At 32.4% G+C, this 25,014-nt stretch overlaps 1 protein-coding gene across 1 annotated transcript in view; it reads right to left on the reverse strand.

Moving 5' to 3' along the window:
• The window catches only part of LOC111632106 (protein phosphatase 1 regulatory subunit 37-like), a 97,994-nt gene extending 80,642 nt beyond the window's left edge, over positions 1–17,352 (reverse strand). The window contains exon 1 of the mRNA XM_023376475.1: positions 17,019–17,352. Coding sequence (XP_023232243.1) covers positions 17,019–17,229 — 211 coding nt within the window. The 5' untranslated portion in view covers positions 17,230–17,352. The remainder of the gene's footprint in view (positions 1–17,018) is intronic.
• Between the last annotated feature and the right edge of the window lie 7,662 nt (positions 17,353–25,014).

Consider the following 25,014-nt stretch of genomic DNA (forward strand, 5'->3'; position numbering starts at 1 on the left):
CCCTCCCCGCGCCTATGGGAATAGTCTTTTCTCTACAGGAGTGAGTTGGTAATTTCAATTTAAAATCAGCATGCAACACCCACCCTTTCGAAGTGTTTTAAACACAGATAACCCGCGGGTTATTTATAATAAACGAGAATTTTTCCCTGAAAAATCTGCAACGAATTTATTTAATTTTTGCCACTTCGTGAACTGCTTATAATTTGCATATTTACAGGAAACTTTAATTTTTACTCGCCCCTTTTTCTTTTTTTTTTCTCCCTTAAACAACTATTAAAATTCATACAATAAATTTTACAGCAGACAGAGGAATGTGAAAAGAAATACTTTTAATTATTTTCTCCCTGTTTTTTTCCCTCCCAACAAGCTTACAATTGAAACGAACCTTTTATTGTAAATGCCAGAGTGTATGAATTTATTCAAATATCTAAAGTAATAGAATTTAAATGAAGAATTGCCGAAGGTTAAACATTTGCCTCTCACACTAAAAATCACAAGGAAAATTTTTTTTTTCAAAATGGCGACAATTAATCAATTCCTCAAATATTATAATAAAGTATTATTTTAAATGAAATCTTAACAGTTTAATTTGACTTTAAACATGTATTTTCTACAATGGAATTTATACAAAACGAGTGGCACGATGGCAAAATTAAATATACCTCTTTTTTACTTGTTGTGAAATGCATTCTTGCAATTTATACGAAAGGGTGGCCTAAAACTCAGTTAACCGCGAATAATTGATGTAAATATGAATTTTTTGACTTAGAAACACGTTCTACTTTAACTCTTACAGCGTTTAACTGACTTTTGGGCCACCCCGTACAGTAAAAACCTGTGTAAACCGGAATGGCGTGGTATTTTTTTCCGGTTGTAAAAAGTCGTTCACTTCTGAAGAATTTCTTTTTCCGCTTTAGACAGGTTTTACTGTATAGTAGAAGATATAGACTGGCTGTAATATATACAGGAAAACCCGTCCAAAACGGAAACCTGATAAAACTGTTCCGGTTTACACAGGTTTTACTGTACTTTAGTTATACAACCGCTACTACAATATTAATTAGTACATAATGGACAGTCGACTCGACTGTACAGTTTATGTACAGAGCTAGTGAAGTGAGTCGATAAGTTCACTTGTAAAAAATAGATAAAGATATTCACGTAAACACTTAAAACTCTTTTGAAAATGCCGATGAAAGAGTGATAATTATCTAATTGGAGTGGCATTTTTGATTTGGAGTCATTATTGTTAATCGACATTAATTAATTTAAATTAAGACAAGCCACCTGCAGTAGAGGAATTCTCTTATTAAAAAAAAAATAAAGGAAACCTGTTGTTATTTAAGAAATCTTGTTTATTTTTTACTAATTTTCGTTTAATTAAATAAGATTATTATTATTCATTTGTTTTTTCGTTGGTATATTTTTCTCTTTGATGTGTATCTTTATCAATTCTACATCTATGTAATATTTAAAAATTCTTATATTATTTTATGTAATGGGCAGTTTACGGAGGGAGTAATGGGTTGGTTTTTTTAACAGTAATGGGCCATTCTTTAAAGAGCAATGGGTTGTTTTTTAAGTGTAATGAGCCATTCTCTAGGGAGAAATGGATCGTTTTGTAAAGAGTAATGGGTCATTCTCTAAAGAGCAATGGGTTGTTTTTAAATGTAATGAGCCATTCTCTAAGGAGAAATGTGTCGTTTTGTAAACAGTAATGGGTCATTCTCTAAAGAGCAATGGGTTGTTTTTTAAGTGTAATGAGCCATTCTCTAGGGAGAAATGTGTCATTTTGTAAAGAGTAATGGGCCATTTTCTTACAAGTAACGGACAGTTTCTTTTAAAATTTCTGTGCTAATATACTTAAAAACACCAATTCAATTTATTTTAAACTATTCTATTAGTATAAATTTAATACATAAATAACACTAAAAAAAACAAAATGGACATAATCGTTTATTAAATATCTCAAGTTATAGAAACTGGGTTAACGGTTTCTAATTAATTAATATAAAATTACTAGAAACAAGATTTGTGACGTCTTTCTGCACACGAAAAAATAATTGAAAATAAAAGTTACAATTGAGTACAATGCGCACATTATTAAAATTTATTTTTAAAAGACGGTTCAATGTTTACTTAACACGAGTGTCTACTTTCATTTATAAATAAACCAGTTTGTTAACACTCGTATTCTATATGAAGATTGTATACGGCACTAAAGAATCAATTTGTCTTCGTACCTCTTGAAATGTATAAGCGTGCGGGGTGGTCCAAAATTCAGTTAACCACTGTAGAGTCTGACTGAAACTAGATACAGTTAACTAACTTTTGGGTCGGTGTAATGTCTGTACGGCTTGTAGTAATGCCTAGTATTAGTATTAGTAGAGAGAGTGCTGCAATATACGGGGTGGCCCAAAAATCAGTTACGCATTATAAATCTAAAACAACCGTTTTATTTTATAAAGGAAAAACACACTATACGATTCGTACTCAAAATAACTAAATTAAACACGGTTAACTGACTTTTGAATCCATTACGTGTAATTTGTTTTTTGGGTGGGGAGAAGGATCAAAACTTCGTTTTCTATTGTTTCTTTCTAAATTACTCCAATAAATCGACTCGAATATTGATTAAATTATTAATTGTAGGGGAGGAGGGATTTTCTCTGTTATAGCTACACCCAATCTCTTGTTAGAAGATAAGTGACGCAAGCGGGTGGTATCGTACCATTTCCTTCAACTATTTTTGATGGAAGTGTGGGGGAGGGTGACGATTCATCCCCCGTGCGAGTAGAGGAGCTTTCAGAGTAGTGTTTCGATTATATTAAACAATTCTCGCCCCCTCGGAGGTAGAACGTATCGATTCATCATTCGTTTCGTATCGTGCCACTTATCTACAGTTTCATTTAGATAATTTCGTGTGTTAACCTGACACTGGAGAGTGGTAAAAATCGCTCTTATTTTTCACAAAATACATCATTAAATCACCACAAAAAAAGATGTTTAAGTATAGATCTTAAATAACCGATTTTATTGGAAATATCCTCCGTATATATATATATATTCCAGTTTCATTCATACCAGAATGAATAGGAAGATGATGGATTCCTGCACAGAGAAATTTGTTTGATTTTTCGATAACACAAAGGTTTACACGGTAGATTAAATAGAAGAATATCAAATCTATTGGGTATATATGAGTATTTTGGTATTATATACTTCGAAATGTCACGCTTTCTTTCTTTCTTTTGTTTATTTTTTATTTTTTAATAATCTAAAGGGTGGCCCAAAAGTCGGTTAACCATTATAAAGGCTAAATTACTGACTTACTGGGAAATCAATCTTTATAGTTATAAAGTCGATTTATGTTTCGTATTAGGCTAAAGTTAACCGCCTTTTGGGCCACCCTGTGTATCTAAAATGTGCACATATAGCGTATTGGAATGATATTTAATTATTTTCGTGTATAAATTAAAACAAAATTAATAATTCTCTATTTAAAATGGAAAAATCTGAAATGTTTTATCCGTTTTCTTATTTATAAGTATTTTTTAAATTCTTTTTTAACCAAAATTAATTCTAGAATAATATATTTTAAAATTTAATTCTTTAGGAATTCCTATTGGGGATGACAATAACAATTTTAATAGATAAACTTGAGAATGTTTTGATTGTTAGGGAAACTAATTGGAGCAGAAGTCGTGTTGTAATTTTTATAATCCAATTATTTAGTGATTAAAAATATTTTTAATCTTCTAACTTTCTCTTGAAAATTAATCCAACCACACAATCTGTATACAACTTTCCAAAAGGCATAAGTCTCCCACCTTACTCAATCAAAATTACTGTACTGTGAGGGGGAGGACAGAGACATTTAACCAGTCTCTTTGGTTAGAAATATCAAGCTAGCATCGATACCAATCGATAAAAAAGAGAAGTAACCATCACGAATCATTCGAGATACGCGTGACGTTGCTAAGCAACTCCATCCTTACAGCATCTTTTACACGCTATATATACAAATTATGAATATATACGAGAAAAGTTTTAGGTATAAAAAATCAAGAAAACAATACTAGAAAGCGAGTGGAGGAAGAAAATTAATAGGATAAGACGGCATTTACCAGCAGCATCCTCGATATAACGAATAACTCTTTTTCTAAGCTCATTCACTATATCGAAGGAGGTAACACTTCTTATTTCATTTAAGAATAGAGAGCGAAGGGATGATTGAACCTTCTTTTGAAAAATATTTTACACTAATTCGAAAGTATCTGAATTTTATCATGCACGAATTTTTACTTCATTTATCATTTCTCCCGAGGAAAAGAATTCAATCTATCATAGGGATGAAACAATAACTTCAAACAAGGATAACACAATAGATTTTGGTAGAATTTTACCGGATCAACCGATCGATATTATCGATCTATGATCAAATATATAACAGTTACAGATCAACAAACTCTTATATTGATACAATATTTTAAAAAATATTAATATTTAACCTATTCCCACGCGGATTTAAAGTTTAATTAAATAGTAATTTTACAGTAAATGGGGCCTTCTTCAAAATCTTAGAGGGGCCCACTTTACCTCAACACTAAAATTCGATAAAGAATAAAGGATTTTTTCTTAATCTAATGAATAATTTATAATAGATATTTTTGAGGCCCTCGTAAAGGTGATACACACTCTTTGCTTTGCTGTCTCTTTCTCTAATAGGGCCTAGTTTATGCAAATTAAATTAGCCAGTCGTTTTTCTTCAAAAATAAGAGAAACTCTACAAAAAAACCATTCTATACCTCGACATTTAAAACGCGAACAATAATTATTCAGTGGCACGAGAAAGAAGTTATTAGCTTCTAATAAAATACCCTCCCCGAAGGGCCTTTATTTGTATAATTTATATAAATTACTCTCTATTATCTATAAGAATAGTAAAAGGCAGAAATTTAAAATCTCCTTCAAGGTTTCACACCTTACACTTTATTATTATTTAGAAACAGTAAATGGGAAATATTCGAAGGGCCCGGAGGCCCGAATTTACGTTTACAGATAAATAAATAAATAATTTTTACGGGTATACAACAGAATAAATTGCATTTCATTCATAGAAAAGCTTAATAGAAAGGGAGTGTATTTTGAAGGCACGTATTGTGTCGGAATAAATTTCATACACCAGAACGAAAAATAAATATTTAACCACAGTTTTTTTTTTATAGGAAAAAGGAAATTTGTTTTGTTAATCGTGTCACGATATTTCCTCTTTTTGCCCTAGAATATTCAATTTTAATATTAGTTTCCACATTTGTCGATGCAACTGAATATTGATGACAGAGCAAAAGAGGGAAATAAATATAAATATATATATGTGTGTGTACTGTACACTACTACAATTTACTTCTCGATGAATTCTAGACAGAATTTTTATTAAATTTCAGAAAAAAAAACAGTCAATAAAAATTGTTTAACAAGAACAAATGACGTTAGAAAACTGTAACTTGAATTATAAACAGAATAGAAAAAAAGATAAATAAATAAATAAATTTCGGAGAATTAAAATAGAAAAAAAAAACAGTAGAAATATTAAACAAAAATAAAAGGATGTCGTAAAAGAAAAATTACAGCAATAAAAAGGAAATTGAGTAAAGTATGTAACAAGCCTATTTATAAAACTGAATTAAGTGTAGGATTAAAAGATAAACCGAAACAGTTAAGTAAAAGAATGGGCCATTATATGAAACAAAACGAATATATATTCCTCTACAATTTATTTAAAAAAAAAATAATAAAAGTCTTGAGGGGAAATAAAAGTAAAATGGACGAATAACCCGGAGCGATACAGAAACAATTTGAAATTAGACAATGAGTCAATCGCCTTTTTGTGGTATTTGTTTTTGGACCGCATCCAAAATTTTCCAAATAAAGAACCCTCCAGAACAATATTAGTCTATTCTAAAACGTTTTTCGGTGATGTGCCAAACCAGTTTAGGTATAGAGATCCTTTACCAAAGTTAAATTAAAGGCATGCCGACTGTTTAAAACCATTATTATAATACTGAAGGGAACATTAAGATAGGTTAATGACCCTTATTTCTAATTTTAATTTTACGTAATCCGCCGACAAGCAGTCTGTATACTCGCTTGTTTTTTTTTCCTGGTGTGCTATAAACCCTTAATTTGATGCAGGTGCAGATTATTATGCAATACTTAGCTTCGGGTAACTTTAAGACTGTCATTGACACTCGCAGGACCTGTTAGTACTTGGGTAACTTTACTTTTTATATAGAGAGAAGGATTTTCGAGAATGTTCGAGTAATTTTGTTTAATATTTTTACGTGTATTCTCTCCTATATTACTGTTTTATGTCTGGGTATGTCGTAATCGACATTATGGCGAGTGGCAAAATAATTAGACACACCAATTGCTGTGTCGCTGTTATTAAACTGTCGCTAGAATTTAGTCAAATATTAAGGATACTAATGTGCATAATTCCGTTGCGTAGTGTTTATTTAATTATCTTAATGTAGATAGAGCTAGCTATATGGATTTAAGGCGTGTTTGGGGGAAATTTATAAATTGTATACATCAAAAACACGCTGGCGTTGAAATAAGAAAAGGTGTATTAATTAAATATTAAGTCTTAACGACTAGCATCATCCTTCTCAAAGACTAACACTAGAAAATCCCTCTTAAAGACTAGCACCACATTATCCTACACAAGGCTAAAACCAAATACAATACTCTCGAATGACTAGTACCATACAATTCCTCTCAAAGACTAGCAAAGTAAAATTCTTGTTAAAGAATAATTCCATTATAATCCTTCTAAAAGATTAAATTCATAAAATCTTTGTTAAAGATTAGTATTAGATAATCTTTCTTAAAAGCTAATACTATAAATCCACTCTCCATCTATCCCCATCTGCGAAAATAAGGAACAGAAAAATTGACTGTTCTTCTTTATTTAAAAAATAAAAAGAGTGACTTCTAAAGTTATACTGTGTAAAAAACCTTTTCTTTCAATAATAACAAACACTACTCTATTGAATATTCATCCGAAATGAATTCGATTCCACAATACATAAAACGGAGACGGCGAGTATACGGTGTGTGTATATTATTTCTTGTATACTCAACGTAGAAGTGTAACACTACTAAAGACAAACGTGATATTATCTATCAAGTGTCTACGAAGCGTGAAGTTTACTTTCCTTCATACCAATGATTTTCAACGGCGCCGCAAAGCGGAAGCGAACGGGGTGGACGTGACGACCTTTATTTAAAACAGGCACAGGATAAATAAGCCAGAAACGGGGTAATAGAACAGCAGAAACACACACACACACACAGAGAGAGAGAGAGAAACGTCACTAATATGCCTTCTGTCACGTAATAATAATTTGCATTTACGAACAAACTAGGTCGTAACTATGGCGACCAGTTTCCTCCTCTTTGTTGCAGGAGTGAAAGTTCAAATATTGTAAAAAAAAAAAAAGGGGTGAAGTTCTCGATATAAGTCGACGTGTGTATAGAAGGCAAAGGAGACATATTAATCAATTTTTTAGTTATTATCCTTGTGTTAATAGAAGAGAGCGACCCGGTTCTAAAGGTAGTAAAAGTGTAAGTGTTTAAAAAAGTAGGCCGCATCAGCAATTTCTACGGATATTATATTTAATAATACACGTTCGCCGACTTAATCGAAAGATATTAAGTTTTCTACTTGTAATTTTATATTTTTCCTGTTTATGATTTTCTCTAAAGCAATCTAAGCTTTAGAGATCGACACTAAAATTACCTTAGTTGATACGTTGTAGATTTGTAAAGATCATTGGAGCGAATCCCTTGTTGATCTCGTGTTTTCATCTACGGGTATACAAATAAATAAATAATAGAAAAAGAAAACAGGTCACATCATTCTTCGCTAACATATGGAAGGATTATGAACGAGGTCGTACAAAAAAAGTATATTTAAGTGGGACTAGATCCCTAGTTCAAGGTTAAATTCTTTGGTACGTGAAAAGGTGACATTGTTCATTTTTAATTTTTATTTATTGTTACAATATAAAATGACAAAATACGCATGAAAATTCGCATTGTGGTGTGTAAAAAATCGATATACGCGGGGGTGGAAAATATCTGTTTACGATTCGTGCATACTATAAAGGAAAAAATTCTTCGTCATTCCGCATTTTACTTTAAGATTCTGATTTTTTTATAATAAAAATCTATAAATCGGAGTCATAAAAATGGATGATTCTTCCGTACTCTGGAGAATAGCCGTGCCATAAGATGTTTTATAGTTACGGAGGAGGTACCACGATGTATCTCCATAATTTATCGTGGAGTGCCATTTCCCAGATGTACCTTTTAAGGAAGGATCCTGCGATAATACCGACAAAAGTTAAGTCTGAAAGAAGTGTGGTGTTTATTTTGATCTCCATTGCGAGTCAGTCTACCCTAATGGACACAATTGAGACCAAGTTTATACAGTATTAAATGTTGAAGTATCTCACGAAATCAATTCAAGAGATTGACAATTATTACGAAGGGGAAGTTAAAAATCTTAATTTTATTATATATTTCACTAATTTTATATATAATCTCTGTAAATAATAAATACAATTAAGCTCACACTCATTTAGATTGTTAAGTAGGGGGAGGGGGTTATAAATATTTTGAAAGAGAACACGAAAGTCCAACTTTAAAAGAAGATTATGACTTGATACGATGACATTTACTTAACTTAATTGCGTTTTTTATTATTTAATAAAATATTACATCAATAAATTTAACAAGCATCATGAAAATTACATTCGCTTTCTACTGATAAAAAATTCAATATTATCTTTCTCATCGATAGTCAAAGCGACGTTGGACGGTTACAATTTCTAAAAATATACATCTAACTATATATTTATGATGTTTACAGAGAATATTAAATCATAAGATTAATATTTTAACATTATAAAATAAGGAAAAAAATAAGTGCCTTGAGCTTATAGAATATACGAACTTTCTAAATATAGACTCGAACGATTTAAAATTTAAACTGATACGAAAATGATGAAAGATTCGAGGGTGAAAAAATGTCTTCGAATTGAAAATAATACGATATTGATCATAAACATCCCACAGATTGATTCTGTACAGCTTACAAGAGGTATGAATAATTAAAAAGGACGACCCCCTCAATTATTAGAGGATTTTCCTTTCCTTCTGAATCTAATTAATGTAATTAGGCCGCAATGAATATAAGGTCTCCATACGAGTCTTCGTATTGTGAATGTTTACACCCAGTAGACTTCATAAGACATACAGGATTCGTATGTGGGGCTGTGTTCCATGGAGACCAACACCATTCTAATATCCTGAAGTTAGTACATAAACCTTTTTCATCTTTTTCAATAAGACAAAGAGCTTACTGACGTAGATATAATCCATTAACTCTACGTCAGCGATCCTTACGTCCTTGCATCAATGGTCCTTACTGACTAACGTGACCCGTTAGCCCCTACACGAATTTATATGATGAAACAAAGAGGTAAACTAAATAATGAAGGATATTATCCTAGTTTAACAGTAAACAAAAATAAGGAGGTAGTACTGTAATAATAATAATAATAAATTGTGTCCAAAGAAACCGTAAACAATCAACAAATTACGCAAGAATATATTATTTCTATATAAAATTCGTACTTGATCATCTACAGGAGGTAAAGTGATGACGTCTTTCCGTATCGTAACTTGTTCTAGAATAAGCAAACAACAGAAGCTCGACTGCAGAATATCATATTAAATAGGCTGTCAATTAGTAAACTCTTGAGTAACAAAATCTCCTATCCGTTAAAGAGGGAGGAAGAATTGTCTCCCTACCTTTTCATTCTCCAAAAAGGAGCATGGCTATTAAAGAGATTATACGTTAAAACGAGATAAAAGGAGTCGTTTTAATTAAATAACGACTATGCCAGGTTCATTAACGAACTCTGCCAGCTGTTTAGTTGATATGGATATGTAATTATCGAGATGATCCCAAAGAACATATAGAAATGTCGATAAATAATTCATGGATATGATATTACTAGTTACTTCGTGTTGGTGTGTGTATGATGACTTATGATAAATTAATTACTCGTGTTAAATTATAGTGTATACATTTATAACAGAAGGGGAAAAAAAGTGAAGAGAAATGAGGCTAATGACAGCGTTATGGAATGTTACTTATTAAATAATAGATTTTAACAGGCATTTTTTTTTTTCGTGTTCTTAATCATCTTATTACATTTAGTTTGTGTTGTTTTAATCTAGTTAATCGTTTAATTTTAATGCACTTTTAGGCGTAATTTATACATTTTCACTTCGTAATTACGTCTGAAATCTTATTTTTTCCATGACTTAATGAATTTTTTGCATATCATTTCTATACCCGTTAATTGCAGTTAAACAGTGGAGAACCTGACATGCAAATTGCATACATATATACAGTGTAGGGCCTTCTACGTAAGGATTACCTTTTCGTACCATATTCTTCCGATCACACGCACACTCACACACACAGGCACACCCTTACATACACATTAAAACACTGTGTACCAGCGCTACAATGTTATAGACCAGGGGTTATCAACCTTTTTTGTTGACCTAAAACATTGGAAATATACCTTTTGCGACTGAAACTAATGAGGCATTGGCTATACTTTATGTGGGTATGTCTTTTATACTTAATAATCTAATGAAGTAAGCCTTTTGTGTGGCTATACCTTTTGTGGCTGAATGAAACTAATCGGATCGACCTTTTGTGGCTTCTAACGCCGCGTGATAAAATATAAAATGGTACAACACAGAAATTTGGGGTATAATTTTGGATAATTTAACACAATAAATATGTTTAACTGATTTAAATACGCATATTTTTGTGCGTGTATGCTGAGTGTATACATTAATGTAACCTGCAATACAATACGCACCCTCTCTGAAACAGGATATGGCCTTCTAATTAAAAAAAAGGGGTGCCCCACCTCTGATTTAAGTCTTTAAATATGCATGACTCTACCACGTGGTTACTAAATTTATAATTAATTTATTACGCAACTCTCGTACGTTATATAAGTTTTTACACCTTTAAACCTCTATGTAACGTTTTCAAACAACGTGACACGTAATTTATCGAATAATTAGAATTTTTAATATTAATTAATTTCATAATCTTAAATACACTTAAATTAATCGGCTAGGTCATATTTAAATGCAAATCAGTTCGTTTAAATAGACCAATCCGCCATTTTGAAAAAATGGCGACTGATCACAAACACGCTGAAATTTGATTTGTCTTCAATAATTTTCGATAAAATACTCTTTAAATATTATTTATTACGTGACGAAGGGCAATCGTATATATTCTGCCGTCGTCCATACGTTATTACAGGGTGGACCAAAAATCGGTTAACTGCTTTCTTTGTAAACAGAATTCTTTAAGGGTTTGTAAGCAATAAATTTAATCTTTACAATGGTTAAATGAATTTTGGGCCACCTTTGTATTTTGGGTTTTCAACATTAATTCCGTAAATTGGCTCGTTCTTTTTATTGCGAAAGCGTACAGTTTGGTACCACTTCTGTGCTTCGTTCTATAAATGGGGTCAAAATATGTAATGCTTCATATAAAAAATTTCAAAAATAATTAGTTGTAATTTAATTAAATGTATTTTGCATATAGGAAACGAAATACGTTAAAATGAAGCGTGAAAATAAGGATGAAACACGTACAGATGATGAAACACGTTACAGTGAAAGGGGAATGAAACACGTTATAATAAAAACGTATATAAAGGAATAAAATAAACGTAGTAATTATTAAGTGAGTAAACAGACAATTATATTCAATAACAGACTTTTATCACTGACTATTTATTAAAATACACAACGATTTCTACTTAAAAAAGAATTAAAAAGTTTCGCACGAGATACGTTAGAAATTACTTAAATAAAAAATGAATTTTTGGAACTGCACGAATGGAGAACAAAATTGAAACGAATATACAACAGAAATCAAATAATAGAATTAATTTTATAAACTCTTTAGTAACAATACATGTGTTTTAAAGAATTGTAACCTTAGTACTTCCCGAATCGAAATCAATTTTTATGCTTGATAAGATTAAAGTACTGTAAACACGTGACAGTCTGTAATTACTAAACACTGTATTCTCCATTATCTTAAACTATATTAGCGTAATTTTAAATTGAAAGTAAATTCGTTCATTCTATCGGCCTCCATTTTAAAAAAATGGCGGCTGATGGAATACCCAATTTCTGAGTATTTACATATTGATTAATGAATTTATATAATAAAATCTACCTAGAATAGTAAATATCGGTTATACATTATTCAAGATAACGTCGTTGAATAGTTTTGACTTTATAAATATGGCTAGAGTCAATAATACAAGAAAAGTTAAATTGAGTTATATAATAAATGAAATGAAATATTTTTAAAGTAAATTATACAATGAATAATTCATTTATTAAGCTACAGTTTCCAAATTGTAGACTGTCGTCCGTCTGTCCGTCCTTCCTTCGTTAATCTCGAGAGTAAAGTTAGATGAAAATCGAGCTTAGAAGGTGGAAGCTCCGATTATCCGTATAAGTCGTGTAATTTTTTTAAAAATTAAAGTATGAAGAATAATTGCAGTCTAGCATTGTGACGTAATAATAATTTTTATTATAATTAATACGGTAAAACTTGGGAAGTTGGACAGCTCTATGCCTAAATACTTTTACATTATCTGGACACTCCTCGAATTGTTCACCTTTCAATATGGATACTCCTATATCTGGGACACTAACTTAGATACATTGTTGTGAAACCATTAATGCTAAATTCCTCCATTCCTCATTTATCAAATCTGTCAAGGACGTAATTTCTAATGAGAAACTGTGTAATTGGCATTCACGTTGCCAATCACGCAATTCCTCATCTGTTTTCATATAATAGATGAGGAATTATGTTGCTGGCATTCACATAACGGATGAGGAATTGTGTTGTTGGCATTCACATAATTCCTCATCCGTTATGTGAATACCAACAACACAATTCCTCATCCGTTATGTGAATACCAACAACACAATTCCTCATCCGTTGTGTTGTTGGCATTCACATAACAGATGAGGAATTTCATGATAGAGATCCAAGTAGCAGATGAGGAATTACGAATTGGCATTCGTGTAAAAGACGAGGAATTTTATTATTGAGATTTACGTAATAGATGAGGAATAACATTTCAATTTTTTATATAATTAGGCCCACATCATTTTATGGCATTTATTCATTCAAACATAATATATTTTCAATGCAATTACTCAATTAGTCAAGAGGAAAGTTGAATTTCAATAAAGTAGTATTATTTCAATGAGATTTTTATAAAATTGTAATTTATCTAAAATATATTGAAATTTCTGAGATTTATCAATATATTAATCAGGAAGACGGATCTAAAAGTTGTTTGCTTCGCTCGCTTCGTTACAACGTAACTGTTTACGTTATGTAAGATGCAATTAAACTTTCCAGTTTTAACAGCTGAAGAAGTTATCTTAAAAGTCGAAAAGGTCATCGTCTCGAACAGATAAAGACCAGAACATTTGAAATGCTAACAAAATCGAAAGTAAGATTTATATAGACAGAGGAATCGTTTGAATGGTATTATACAACAATATAAATATGCAAATAACTGTATCAAACGCCAACATCGATCGCCGCACACGTTTCAATCTCCAAAAACAAGTTGCGCGTATGCAACTATCAACACAGAACCTAAATAATTAAATATATATAGTCTACTGTATATATTTACAAATGCCCAAAAGTCAATTAATCATTTCAGGCTCAATTATTAAAGAAAAAAAACCGCCTCGTTCATTCACAGGTGTATCTTGGAAAATACAAAAACAGAACAAAATCAACTGACTTTTGGGCCTGCGATGTAATACTACAGTGTCTTTACTACACAAGACACTGTAGTATTAGTATATTGCAGTACACAGAATTGATACAATTCTTTGCCAGTTTCTTAAATAAAACCGCATTGTTTCCAACTTAATTTATAACTCACGCTCACGGAAACGTGCAGAAAAACAGACGGGTTAACCGACTTTTGGACCACCCTTCGTAATTTAATAATAACACGTATTCTTAATTGAAAAGTGAGAGTTAAACACGTAGCCATTGTCTGATTTTTTCAATAATGAATGTACATATTTACTCTTGCAAAAAATGCCAATACATTTGCAATATAATTGGCCGATGTGAAACAAGTTATATAACATGAAAGAGTGTATACAGTATCCTGCTTCTTCTTTTTTTTTCAAGTGTGCTGCCGTGTAGTGTAATACAAATTATCCCCCCCGTAATGCAATAAATATTTATAAATCACTACTAATTTACAACTGGTGACGTTAAATGTGTTTTAAATAAAACATCAAACAATTAGTCTAGTTTATCGTAACGGAAGCGACGGTCTCGTCACCGGAAGCGATTGTTACGTCACGGTTCGCGTGTCTCAACCCCCGTTCCATCCGACCACTTCTTTATTAATTAGTCTACGGGAGCGTCCACTTTTCCAGTAGTGTAACAGAATTTTTAATGTTACGAAGTAAAAAAAATGGTATGTTACGTAACCGGAATGTCGTTACGGAGCGTGCAGAAATTGTTAAATGTGTTTTGTAATGCTAAATATGTACAGTAATCTATAATAAGAGAACAATGCCTTCGACGTTAAGGAGTAACTTATCGCCATCCATCGGTGTGTTACGTTAAAATATACGTACGTAACCAACGATAAATGTGCCATTTAATTAAACGAGAAGGTGTACTTTTACAGCACGTGCAAATTGGCGGCGATAGATAAAAATCGATTCGTGTTATCGATCCGTAATTAATCGATTAATTCTCTACTATATAGGCTACCGAATAACTTATTTAATGATGCAAACCGATTTTAGGACACTTTTTTTAATCGCGAATTTTAATTTAATTAGATAATAAATCCTTTTTTTTAAATTATTATTCATTTTAATTATTCTTATTTAATTATGAAATTATTTACGAGCGGAAAGTCGGTAAAATGTTACTAGAGTTTAGGGGGGAAAGGAATATAGAACATACGATTATGAGAATTTGATTATAGACTTTAAAGAAAACATCGCAAAGAGGCACGTCGTAAAGACTAGAATATCGTTAAAGGGAAGCATCACAAAAGGGAGGATAACGCTAAATAGAATTCACACAAAGAAGAATCACAAGACAGAAGAAATCACACAGTAATCATCACAAAACAGAAGAAATCACACAATAGTCATCAGAAAACAGAAGAAATCACACAATAGTCATCAGAAAACAGAAGAAATCACACAATAGTCATCAGAAAACAGAAGAAATTACACAATAGTCATCAGAAAACAGAAGAAATCACACAATAGTCATCACAAAACAGAAGAAATCACACAATAGTCATCATAAAACAGAAGAAATCATACAATAATCATCACAAAACAGAAGAAATCACACAATAATCATCATAAAACAGAAGAAATCATACAATAATCATCACAAAACAGAAGAAATCACACAATAATCATCATAAAACAGAAGAAATCACACAAGGAGCATCACAAAAAGGGATGAGGAAAAAAACACGACAAAGGATAGCAACACAGCATCACTGTACGAGAAAAAGAAAAATTTAATTTGCAACACAAAAATTTCATTAATAATAAAAAAAGTAAAATAAAATTTCTTTCATAACAGTAATAAAACATTTCATAATTTAAACCTCTCCCGTTAAAATTTTTCTCATTTATCAAGTAATAATAATAATTTTTAATTATTTCCTTAAGGGGGAAAAAAATAACCATAAAAACTTCTGGATGTTTACAGTAAATTTATCCCCTCCAAAAAAAAATTGCCACACTACAACAAACTCTACACGTAAATTATTACTAAATTTACATCTAGAAAGTTACAGACCTTAACACAGTTTCGGGTAAGAAAAGCCCTACTTAACAGCTACCAAATTTAGCAATATCAATGATACTTAAATCAATTTAAAAGTTAATGCATAATTAAATTTAAATATACTTCTCCTTCATGATAATAACGATTTGAATTTAGATAAAGGCGAAGTCATTTATGACAATTTCGACATTAAAAAACATTTCACAACCGTCTCGAAGAAGCCATTTTTTTTTCTCAATTTTTACACGTTTTTTTTATCTCGAACACGTTTAAAAATCGATCACAGTAAACGTGAAACACACTTAATTAATGTGAAGATGATTAAGATCTTTATTATTTTTGCTCTCACTCATCCGCTTCCTCTTAATAAGTTTACATAATTGAGATTTCTAGTTTAAACAATTCAATTCTGGTGTTAATTTTAAAAATACACACGGACATTTTTACCTCTAAATAGAGGACAAATGCCGTTATTCGGAGGTAAAATTGATTTTATTTCCTCCAATTTTATCCATTTTTCTACTAGACTAGAAGGTATTTTGTAGGGGGGTGGAGATGTTAATTGTTTATAAAGAAAAGATGGAGGCGGTTTGATAAATTAAAGTTAGTGTAATAAACTCTCGGCCAATATAAATATTATTGTTATTATTATATAAAACTTTCAATAAATAGCCTGTTAAAGTAAATGATTAAAAGATTTTTGTCTAGTTGAATACATCCAACGCGGAAGTACGTGTGTTACGAAAGAACAAACGTAACTTCTCCTCACCCGTCGACAAATTGAGCTACTTGAAAAATCAATTCAATTTAATCCCATATATAATTATCGACACGTGATTCGTTTTGGAGCGAGACAAACCAGAAAATCTCGTACAAGTTCGCCCGACTACACCCTCCATTAAGTAGGCGAGCGTAAAAGTGATCATTGAATGAAACTCGTACGTAGCGGCCGCCAATTCAAAAATTAAAAAGAAAAAAAGGGGGAGGGCATAAATTTGCGACTGACCTTTGACCCAAGGGTCCGGAGGATCCAGATATCCGCTGACGATTAGATCGTCAGCCGGAAACGTAACTCTTCTTCCCTTTCCTTTTGTTAACAAGTCGAGCGATCCCCCATGAACGAGTTTGTTGCTTTTCGTGGGTGTAGACGGTGCCGATGCCGATTTGTCCGATAATTCCGTGTTCATCAAAGCGATGGTCAAGTCTTGAATGGACATCTTTGCCCTTTAATCGGTGTTCAACATCTTAAAATATTCGGAGCCGTTCAAGAACTCGCTGTATCCTTCTCGATGGCTTTTGCCGCCGATCTGCATCTGCACATGCAACTACCGACTCTATGTTTACACTCGCTAAAGGCGCCTCTAGTGGACGAGTTGTGAAGTATTCGACACTAGTTCGTGTTTTGTATTGTCTCGTCTCCTTTTGGTACGTTGCAAAGCCGTAAATTTCCCTAAAATTCACTGTTTGAAGGTGGAAAATCTATATCTGAGGATACTCTAAAGAAAAAAACATTCGATTTTACTTTACTTCAACGTTTTCTAGAGAAAAAACTCGTGTTTTTTTCGGTTGTAAATCTCTTCGAGTTAAATTCCACAATAGAAATTGGCAATTAATTTAAAAAATTCGATATTTTCTAGTAGAAAAGATGCAAATTTTGTTTGTTATTGTCTCATTTTTCTTTCTTCTTTTTAAAAAGTTTGAATCTGTAGAGGGGTGAAGTTTGCAGAATTCCTCTGCACTCTACAGATTCAAATTTCATCATTTTAGCTTCATACATGTCTACTATAACACATATGACATACAGTATTTATTAGGGGATTTACTGTATACATTCTGTTAAATTAATTAAGGATGCTGAAGACTAGAATAGGGAATAAGAAGACTATTTAAATTTAAAAGTTTTCGAGAGAAGAAAGCTAAGTTTATTGGTTAAATCTTTAATGGAAACGAACTATAATCAAGAATCCAACACACGACGGTTGTATATTGCAGCAATCACTGCCACCACTCCAATTATCTAGTTTATGCAACCTCTTATCTAAATTGCCAAGATAAAGTAGAGTTTGTAATGTCTACACGTTGATTTCCGTGTTGTTTTGTTTTATTATTGTACTCTTTTCTATTAATATTTGCTATATGTTTCGATATTTTAAAATCCCCCTTACAGAGACGGATTTAGGGGTGCGCAGATCTCAGCTGTATCCCCTTCTGGGGGTTTTCTCCAGTAAATCTCCTCAAATAGTCGAAAAATTTTGTAACTATAAAACTATTGTATCTATTTTTGCACCATCCTCTGAAGATTTCTGGATCTGCTATTGCTCTCTTGTGTCTAAGTCCTTATACTTTTTCTGAGTTTTTTGTGATCTCGCTGTAATATTTGTAAATTTTTTCTGTAATTTATAATTGCTTTCTCCTCGATCCCTTTTTTTCTGTAACTTGTGATTCCTCTGTCTCTAATCCCTCTATTTTACTATAACTGATTCCTCTATCTCTCTCTCTGATCTCTCTCCTTTTCTATAACTTGTGATTCCTCTCCTTCTCTCCCTGTTCCTTGCTTTTTTCCCCTGTAACTTGTGATTCCTCTCCTTCTCTCCCTGTTCCTTGCTTTTTTCCCCTGTAACTTGTGATTCCCCTCTCTCTGATCCCTCTATTTTACTATATAACCTGTGATTCCTCCCTGTGATTCCTAATTTTTTCTGTGCCTTGCAATTCTTAAAATTCTTTCTAATAATCTCTGAAAACATTTCTGTTTTTAAAATAAATACATTTTTACCTCATTATTAAAGTCCTTTTATCAATTTATAAAACTAGGATCGAGTTTCCGAGATGCGGGAATATTAATAGCCTACGGTGTTCTTTTTTTCCTCAAAACCTCAATTATATTTGAAGAGCAGGAGAGAAACTTAAGTTTCTTGAATTTCTTAAAGAATAATTATGCTAATTTTCGCTAAATATACCTCATTTCTACCGTTTAAACAAAAACAAACGATCAAAAGCGTAAACGGAACTAAACTAAAATCGTCCTCTGGAAGAGAGAAATTTGCATTGATGCTCGATTATCTTCTATGGCCAATTACCATAACAAAGAAGCGATGCCGTACATCATTACTTAATATCATTTCTAACCTTGCACATATTTTAATATTTGCAGATCGAACGGAGAAGTACAGGAAATAACCTTCACCCCAGTCGCCAAACCTGTTTGTTTTACCAGACAGATGATGCATTAATATTTAAAGGGCATGATTTCACAAAGCCGTGAAGGACTTCTCTTCCTAGTAGCACCCACTTGGTCCGACTCGACCTACGCGAAAATGTAGGCCTACAAGATCAGCAATCATACAGGAATCTTATCTTCCTGTGACACTTAAATTCAGGCCAGATTTACGTATTATCAAGGGCCTGGCAATACGCGTATACAATTGAAGGCCTCGAATTTTTATATGGAGAAAGAAGGGCCTCATACGCTATAGTATAGGATTTAAGTGGATTAAATAGGAGGATATTCGAACCAGAATACACTCACGTGATTAATTTTTTATTTATTTTTATCGAAGCTGATGCTATTTATATCTTCTTCCAGGTGGCTCGAGGTGATTTCGGAAGTAAGATAATTTAATATTTAAAAATCCTTCTAAATTTACACTGTTCAAGGTTAAATATAAACAGAATGGGTTACAGAAATTGACTACTGTATGATTCATTGGGAAAATGGATCTCTTGCTTTTCAATTATGAACAAACTATATTAAAATAGTTTAAAATAGAAACATTCGCGAACATTTTTTCACTAAGACGGCCTTTTTTCGTACCCATCGTGTCATTTTTTACACGATGGGTACGGAAAAAGGCCCTCTTGGTGCTCACAAATAACCTTAGTGTTTTGGTTTCTTCTGACTGACCCAAATGAATTCAGTTTACTTTTATTATTTCGGAAATTTCTAGGCCTTCTGGGGAGCCAAGACCCCAATCCCTGTCTAGGTATCCCCACTGAGTATCTGGCCCGATCCATTATGGGTTAGACTTTGTCCATATTTGAGACCAAACACTTATAATACTAGACTAACTCTGTTCGAATGCATCTACAGCATAAAATGGAAAAAAACACGATAAAAGATGGTCATTATTTCTATTATCGTGTTCTTACGGCTTCTGTAGATAAATTTTCATAAATTCCTGATCAATTTTTACCCCTTGACACCAGTGGCGAGTGATAAGATCTCAGAACACTGGTAGTCAGTCATGGGTTCGCGCCAGGTCAACAGTTGGCCACGTGGAGTTTTCTAGGCCTTTTTCACGTTATAACACCTAAATAGGAGCCAGTTTTCCATAGAAAGCTATCCCTCGGCATTTCGTCCACGTGTCCAGTTGCCATATACAAACAAACAAACACCCCTCGATCTACCCTATAAGTATTTTACTTGAGAAAGTAGCTATAAATAAACTAGGAAACCCGAGTGGACTCTATATAAATATAGGGACAAATGCGATTTCTTTTCATTCTCTTTCTACTAATTGGTAATACTAGGAGATGCTCTCATCTCATGATTAAGGTCGATGTCTCATGCAGCATATCTGATTTAGACTTTACGTATCACTGGTCTGGATTATTTAATGTTAACAAGATCTAAACAATCAACAGCTTACAAGTAAATAAGAACTTTCAACAGGATCTTCGTTCAGATTAATGAACTTTTGCCTGGTCAAAATATACACTAGACATCTCTATCACTTCACCAGTTCCAAGTTCGCAACATTAATTTCAAACATAAGCACAGTAGTTTGTAATAAGGCCTCTTAAATATCGAAAGTAGATATATTTGAGGCCTTAAAATAATGAATTCATAACTTATAAGAAGCCCTTCAACTCTACAAATAATAAATTAGTACCTGGCAAAGTATTAAGCGTTAGTATCTATCTTAAAATTATATAAATACATTAAATTAAATTAATAAAATAACAAGAATGACACTGATAACAGAAGAAAGAGAAATGCTTCAGCGATCTTTGACAGGCATTATTACAATAGTCTATTATAATAATTATAAAAATAAAAAAGTATATATATATATAAATGTCGACAGCTCCTACTGGCACGAGTTTCGATGTTAACAGAAAAAAAATTCTACAGGTGCAAGACATATTGACATTAGGTAAGTACAAATAAAGAAAACAGTTAAGTACAGATCGATATTTTTAATTCGACCCTCGAAACATCATCAATCTTCGTTTAAGAATTATGAAAGAAAAGAAAACTAGGAGGGAACGATCGTGATTTTATTTCATTCCGGAACAATTCCGTAATTTAAATTCCTTTTATTTTTCTGAATTTTTCAAATCCTTCCAGCAAAAAATTGCATCTTCTTCTAATTGTAAACATTTATATTGTTCTAGAATTTAGGACGGATCTTCTTCCTCTTAGACACATTTCTCAGACTTGTAGCTGGATAAATATAATGTAGAAGAATTCATTTAATATCTAGAAAGCCGGTGAAGAAAGGTGAGAAAAAAATAACTACAAGAGACAAGAGCGATGATGTAAAATGCGGACGAAATTACTATTGTTGTAGCAATAGCCCAGAGAACTTTTCTATGCATTATTCTCTATCGTTTCGTATCCAACCTTGACCAATTAAATTTTAAAAAAATGCATTCCGATTCTTAAAAAAGATGGAGGTGTTTCTTGGAGCGACGGTGCTTCGAATGTAGTGTAAATAAATATAATTTAATGGCAGCACCCCTGTGAAAATCCTAGATACGCCCTTGGCTGGTTGCGACACGAAAAAAATGTATATTTTTAGGGCATTCCATTAAGAATTTTTAAGTTTATTTTTCTTTAATAATGTATTTATTTGTGTAATAATTTAAAATAAACGATTTAAAATACTTTAAACGTATTAAAAAAGGGGGGAAATTCCTCTTTGTTTTTTTTTCTGTTACTTTCGAGTTAAGAGCCGAGTTTTCGATCAATTTAACGAGTAATAAAGGAACATTAAAGCGTGAAATGTTCCCTCGTCGAGTTTATCTTTTATTATTATAACGATTAAAGAAGTAAGGATGAAAATTAGTTACGTGATTTGGACGGAATGCGGAAGGGTTGAGTACGTAACCTAAGTCGAATCCGGTGTTTAAACGCGTTATAAACATAAAAAAATTCGAGTAGAAAATACTTATTTATAAAATTTTAAGCCTGTAAATCTTAGTAAATTCCATATATTTTATTATATTAGCAATTGTAATTTAATTATATTTACGTACTCTCTCACTAGGGAGTATCTCAAGTACACAGTTGTTTGTTTACAGTTGTTGTCGTACGAAGGACGTATTTTACACTGTATTACGTCAAAACTGACTTTGAACCAGATCTACGATTGTCATAAATTACAAAACTCGCTTTTTATCAAAACAACAAATGAATTTTTAACTAAGGGAGTTACTGGAGTACACTTTGCAACGTCGCCGTAAAGTTTAATTCGCATTCTGAACTTTAAAAAGAAAAAAAAACGTTTAATTCTTTATTTTAATAAATTATTAAACGTTATTTGAAAGTAATAAACGTTTTAAAAAAATAAATTCGAGTATTTAATAAAAATAATTAATTTATTCTTCCATAGATGGCGCCACGTATTATATATTGACATATTTTGAGTGTTCGCTGACGTATTTTAAGCAAATAAACACCCCCCCTATAACACGGTTGATAATTTTGTTTTATTTGAATTCCGTGTTGTACGAGTCACTTAGATTTAATAAATACGTGAGCCGTTCACAGCCCGGCATACGTATTTGTAAAATCTAAGTGACTCGTACAACATGGAATTCATATAAAACGGAATTATCAACAGTGTTATAGGGGGGTCGACTGGTATTAATTTAATTAAATAAATTTAAAATTGAATGTCGAAATAACGAGTTATTCTAGATTAAAGTGTCAAAATAAAAGAAATATGTTACAATATTTATAAAAATTTATCATTTGTAAGAAAGAATTGAAGCCTAAAGCTAAAATGTATAACAGTTTTTAATCAGGTTGACGTGTTATTTTTCAAATGTTCAATATTAATGACAGTTGCCCACGGTGAATAAGTCTAAACTATGGTTCGTTACGTGTCCGAGTGTGTACTCGGAGATCAAATGGCTTACGTGGTGGGTAGAGGATAATTAATTAAAGCCTTGTTGTCTGATGGCCGTGGCAGTTTAGGGTGTCGGTCTACTGCTTTACTGGTCTATTCCGGATATTTCGCCACCCGCCAGATTCACCGTGGGCCTGGCAAAACTAGCTTAAAAGGCCCTTGTAATGCCCACAGGGTATAGATAATAAAAACTGAAAAAAACTTTCTGAAACGGGTCTTGATATATCCGAATAGATCGCTAACGAAAAATTCTTGGGATTGCTCGCACGAATTCGATCCCGGTACCCTACAGAGGGTATTTTATTAAATCTAGAATTAATTGCCAATTTAAACTGTACTTGCGATTTAAATCTTAATTAAGGCGGTTTTTTACATATTGAATAGTTTGCGATACGAGATAAATAATCAGAGATAAAACCTGCTACAAAAATGTATTTGTCATAAAGTTTGACGCATCACAATACTCAAGAGGCGTTATATCGAAGAATCATTTAAAATGTGATTCGTTAATGCTAATACTTTTCATATTACTGTTATACTCGAGTGTAAAATTAAAAAGACAATAGATAGATTGTGGCCGAAGTTTTCGTCTCTAAAACGCGAACGTCGAACGTTAAGCGCAGCCATCTTGTATGCCTAGAAGTTTGACAATGGCGTTTGGAATCATGCTCGATGTTTCTCAGACCTCTCTAGTAGATTCATTTCATTCTCTGCGCTTAGTATTATTCAGAAAAAAGGAACATTTTGCTTTTCATTATTTTTCGCTTGATGAGAGATACAAAAATACATAGAATAATTAGTTCTATTTATATTTTAAAGTGGTATTGTTATTATTAAAAAATGTAGACTGTATCGTATGCCCGATATCTTCTAGGAAAAAGTATATTAAAATGCCTTTTATTTCTTACACACCTATTTATAGGTTATTTATCATCATGTGTCAATGAATGCTTTGAAATAAAATTGCAATGCCAAACCTAAACCTGTGCAAAAATTTTGTCATCATCGTCTTCTCTACCGAAGTAACATATAATGAAACGCAATTATTCGTCTGCCATACAACTAACGCGAATTTTTATATCTTCGGTGCAAATGTATTACAATGACTTCGTATTGAATGCGCTCCGTTTGTAGGCATTTAAAAACGAAGGTGAAAAAAACAAAAATATGGCGGCGCCCGTATTATCGATAGTGTGTTTATGGATAGTGTGTTTATGTCTATGATTTTAAAATACGCGTTTTTTTAAAAGACAAAAGTTAAAAGAAGAGCCACAATTGAAAAATGTAACCATAAAAAGGATTGTATTGCCGACAGATCGTTCAAAGTAGCCACGAAAAAATTAAAATGCCAACTACCGTTAAAAATTCGAGATGACACTCGCGTGTGCACTAATGTGTGTTCTCACAACTCCTAAATTTTTATACATAAAAGCACGTAATGGACCCCGAAACAAAGCCATCTGATCCACGGAGGATGGCATGTTGCTTTCCATTGTAAACTATTACTACTAGTGGCTATTTTTGCCATCCGACCACGCCCACTCCGGCTAAAATATAAGAACGCGTTGAACAAGAATTTTTAAACTGATGCCGCGCGCACGGAGTTTTTTCTTTTCTCCCTGTGGGTACTAAGAGGCCTCTTTTTTTAGCAAGTCCATTATGGGTTTGGCCAGGCCCACAATGGGACGGCCGAAGTGAGGAACGGGGCCCGACATATCCGGATGGACCACACCCCCGAAAAAATCCTAAGGATTTATCGACCCGTCCGGATTCGAACACGAAATCCCCAGAGCGGTGAGTTGTCGCCTTGACCGCTCGGTCATCCGGCCTTATGCGAAACGATCGTTAGATACATACTGTATTTTTAAA

Source organism: Centruroides sculpturatus, unplaced genomic scaffold (genome assembly GCF_000671375.1).
Source record: "Centruroides sculpturatus isolate CEXI.00-Female unplaced genomic scaffold, Cexi_2.0 scaffold849, whole genome shotgun sequence".
In the NCBI taxonomy this organism is placed as follows: Eukaryota; Metazoa; Arthropoda; class Arachnida; order Scorpiones; family Buthidae; genus Centruroides; species Centruroides sculpturatus.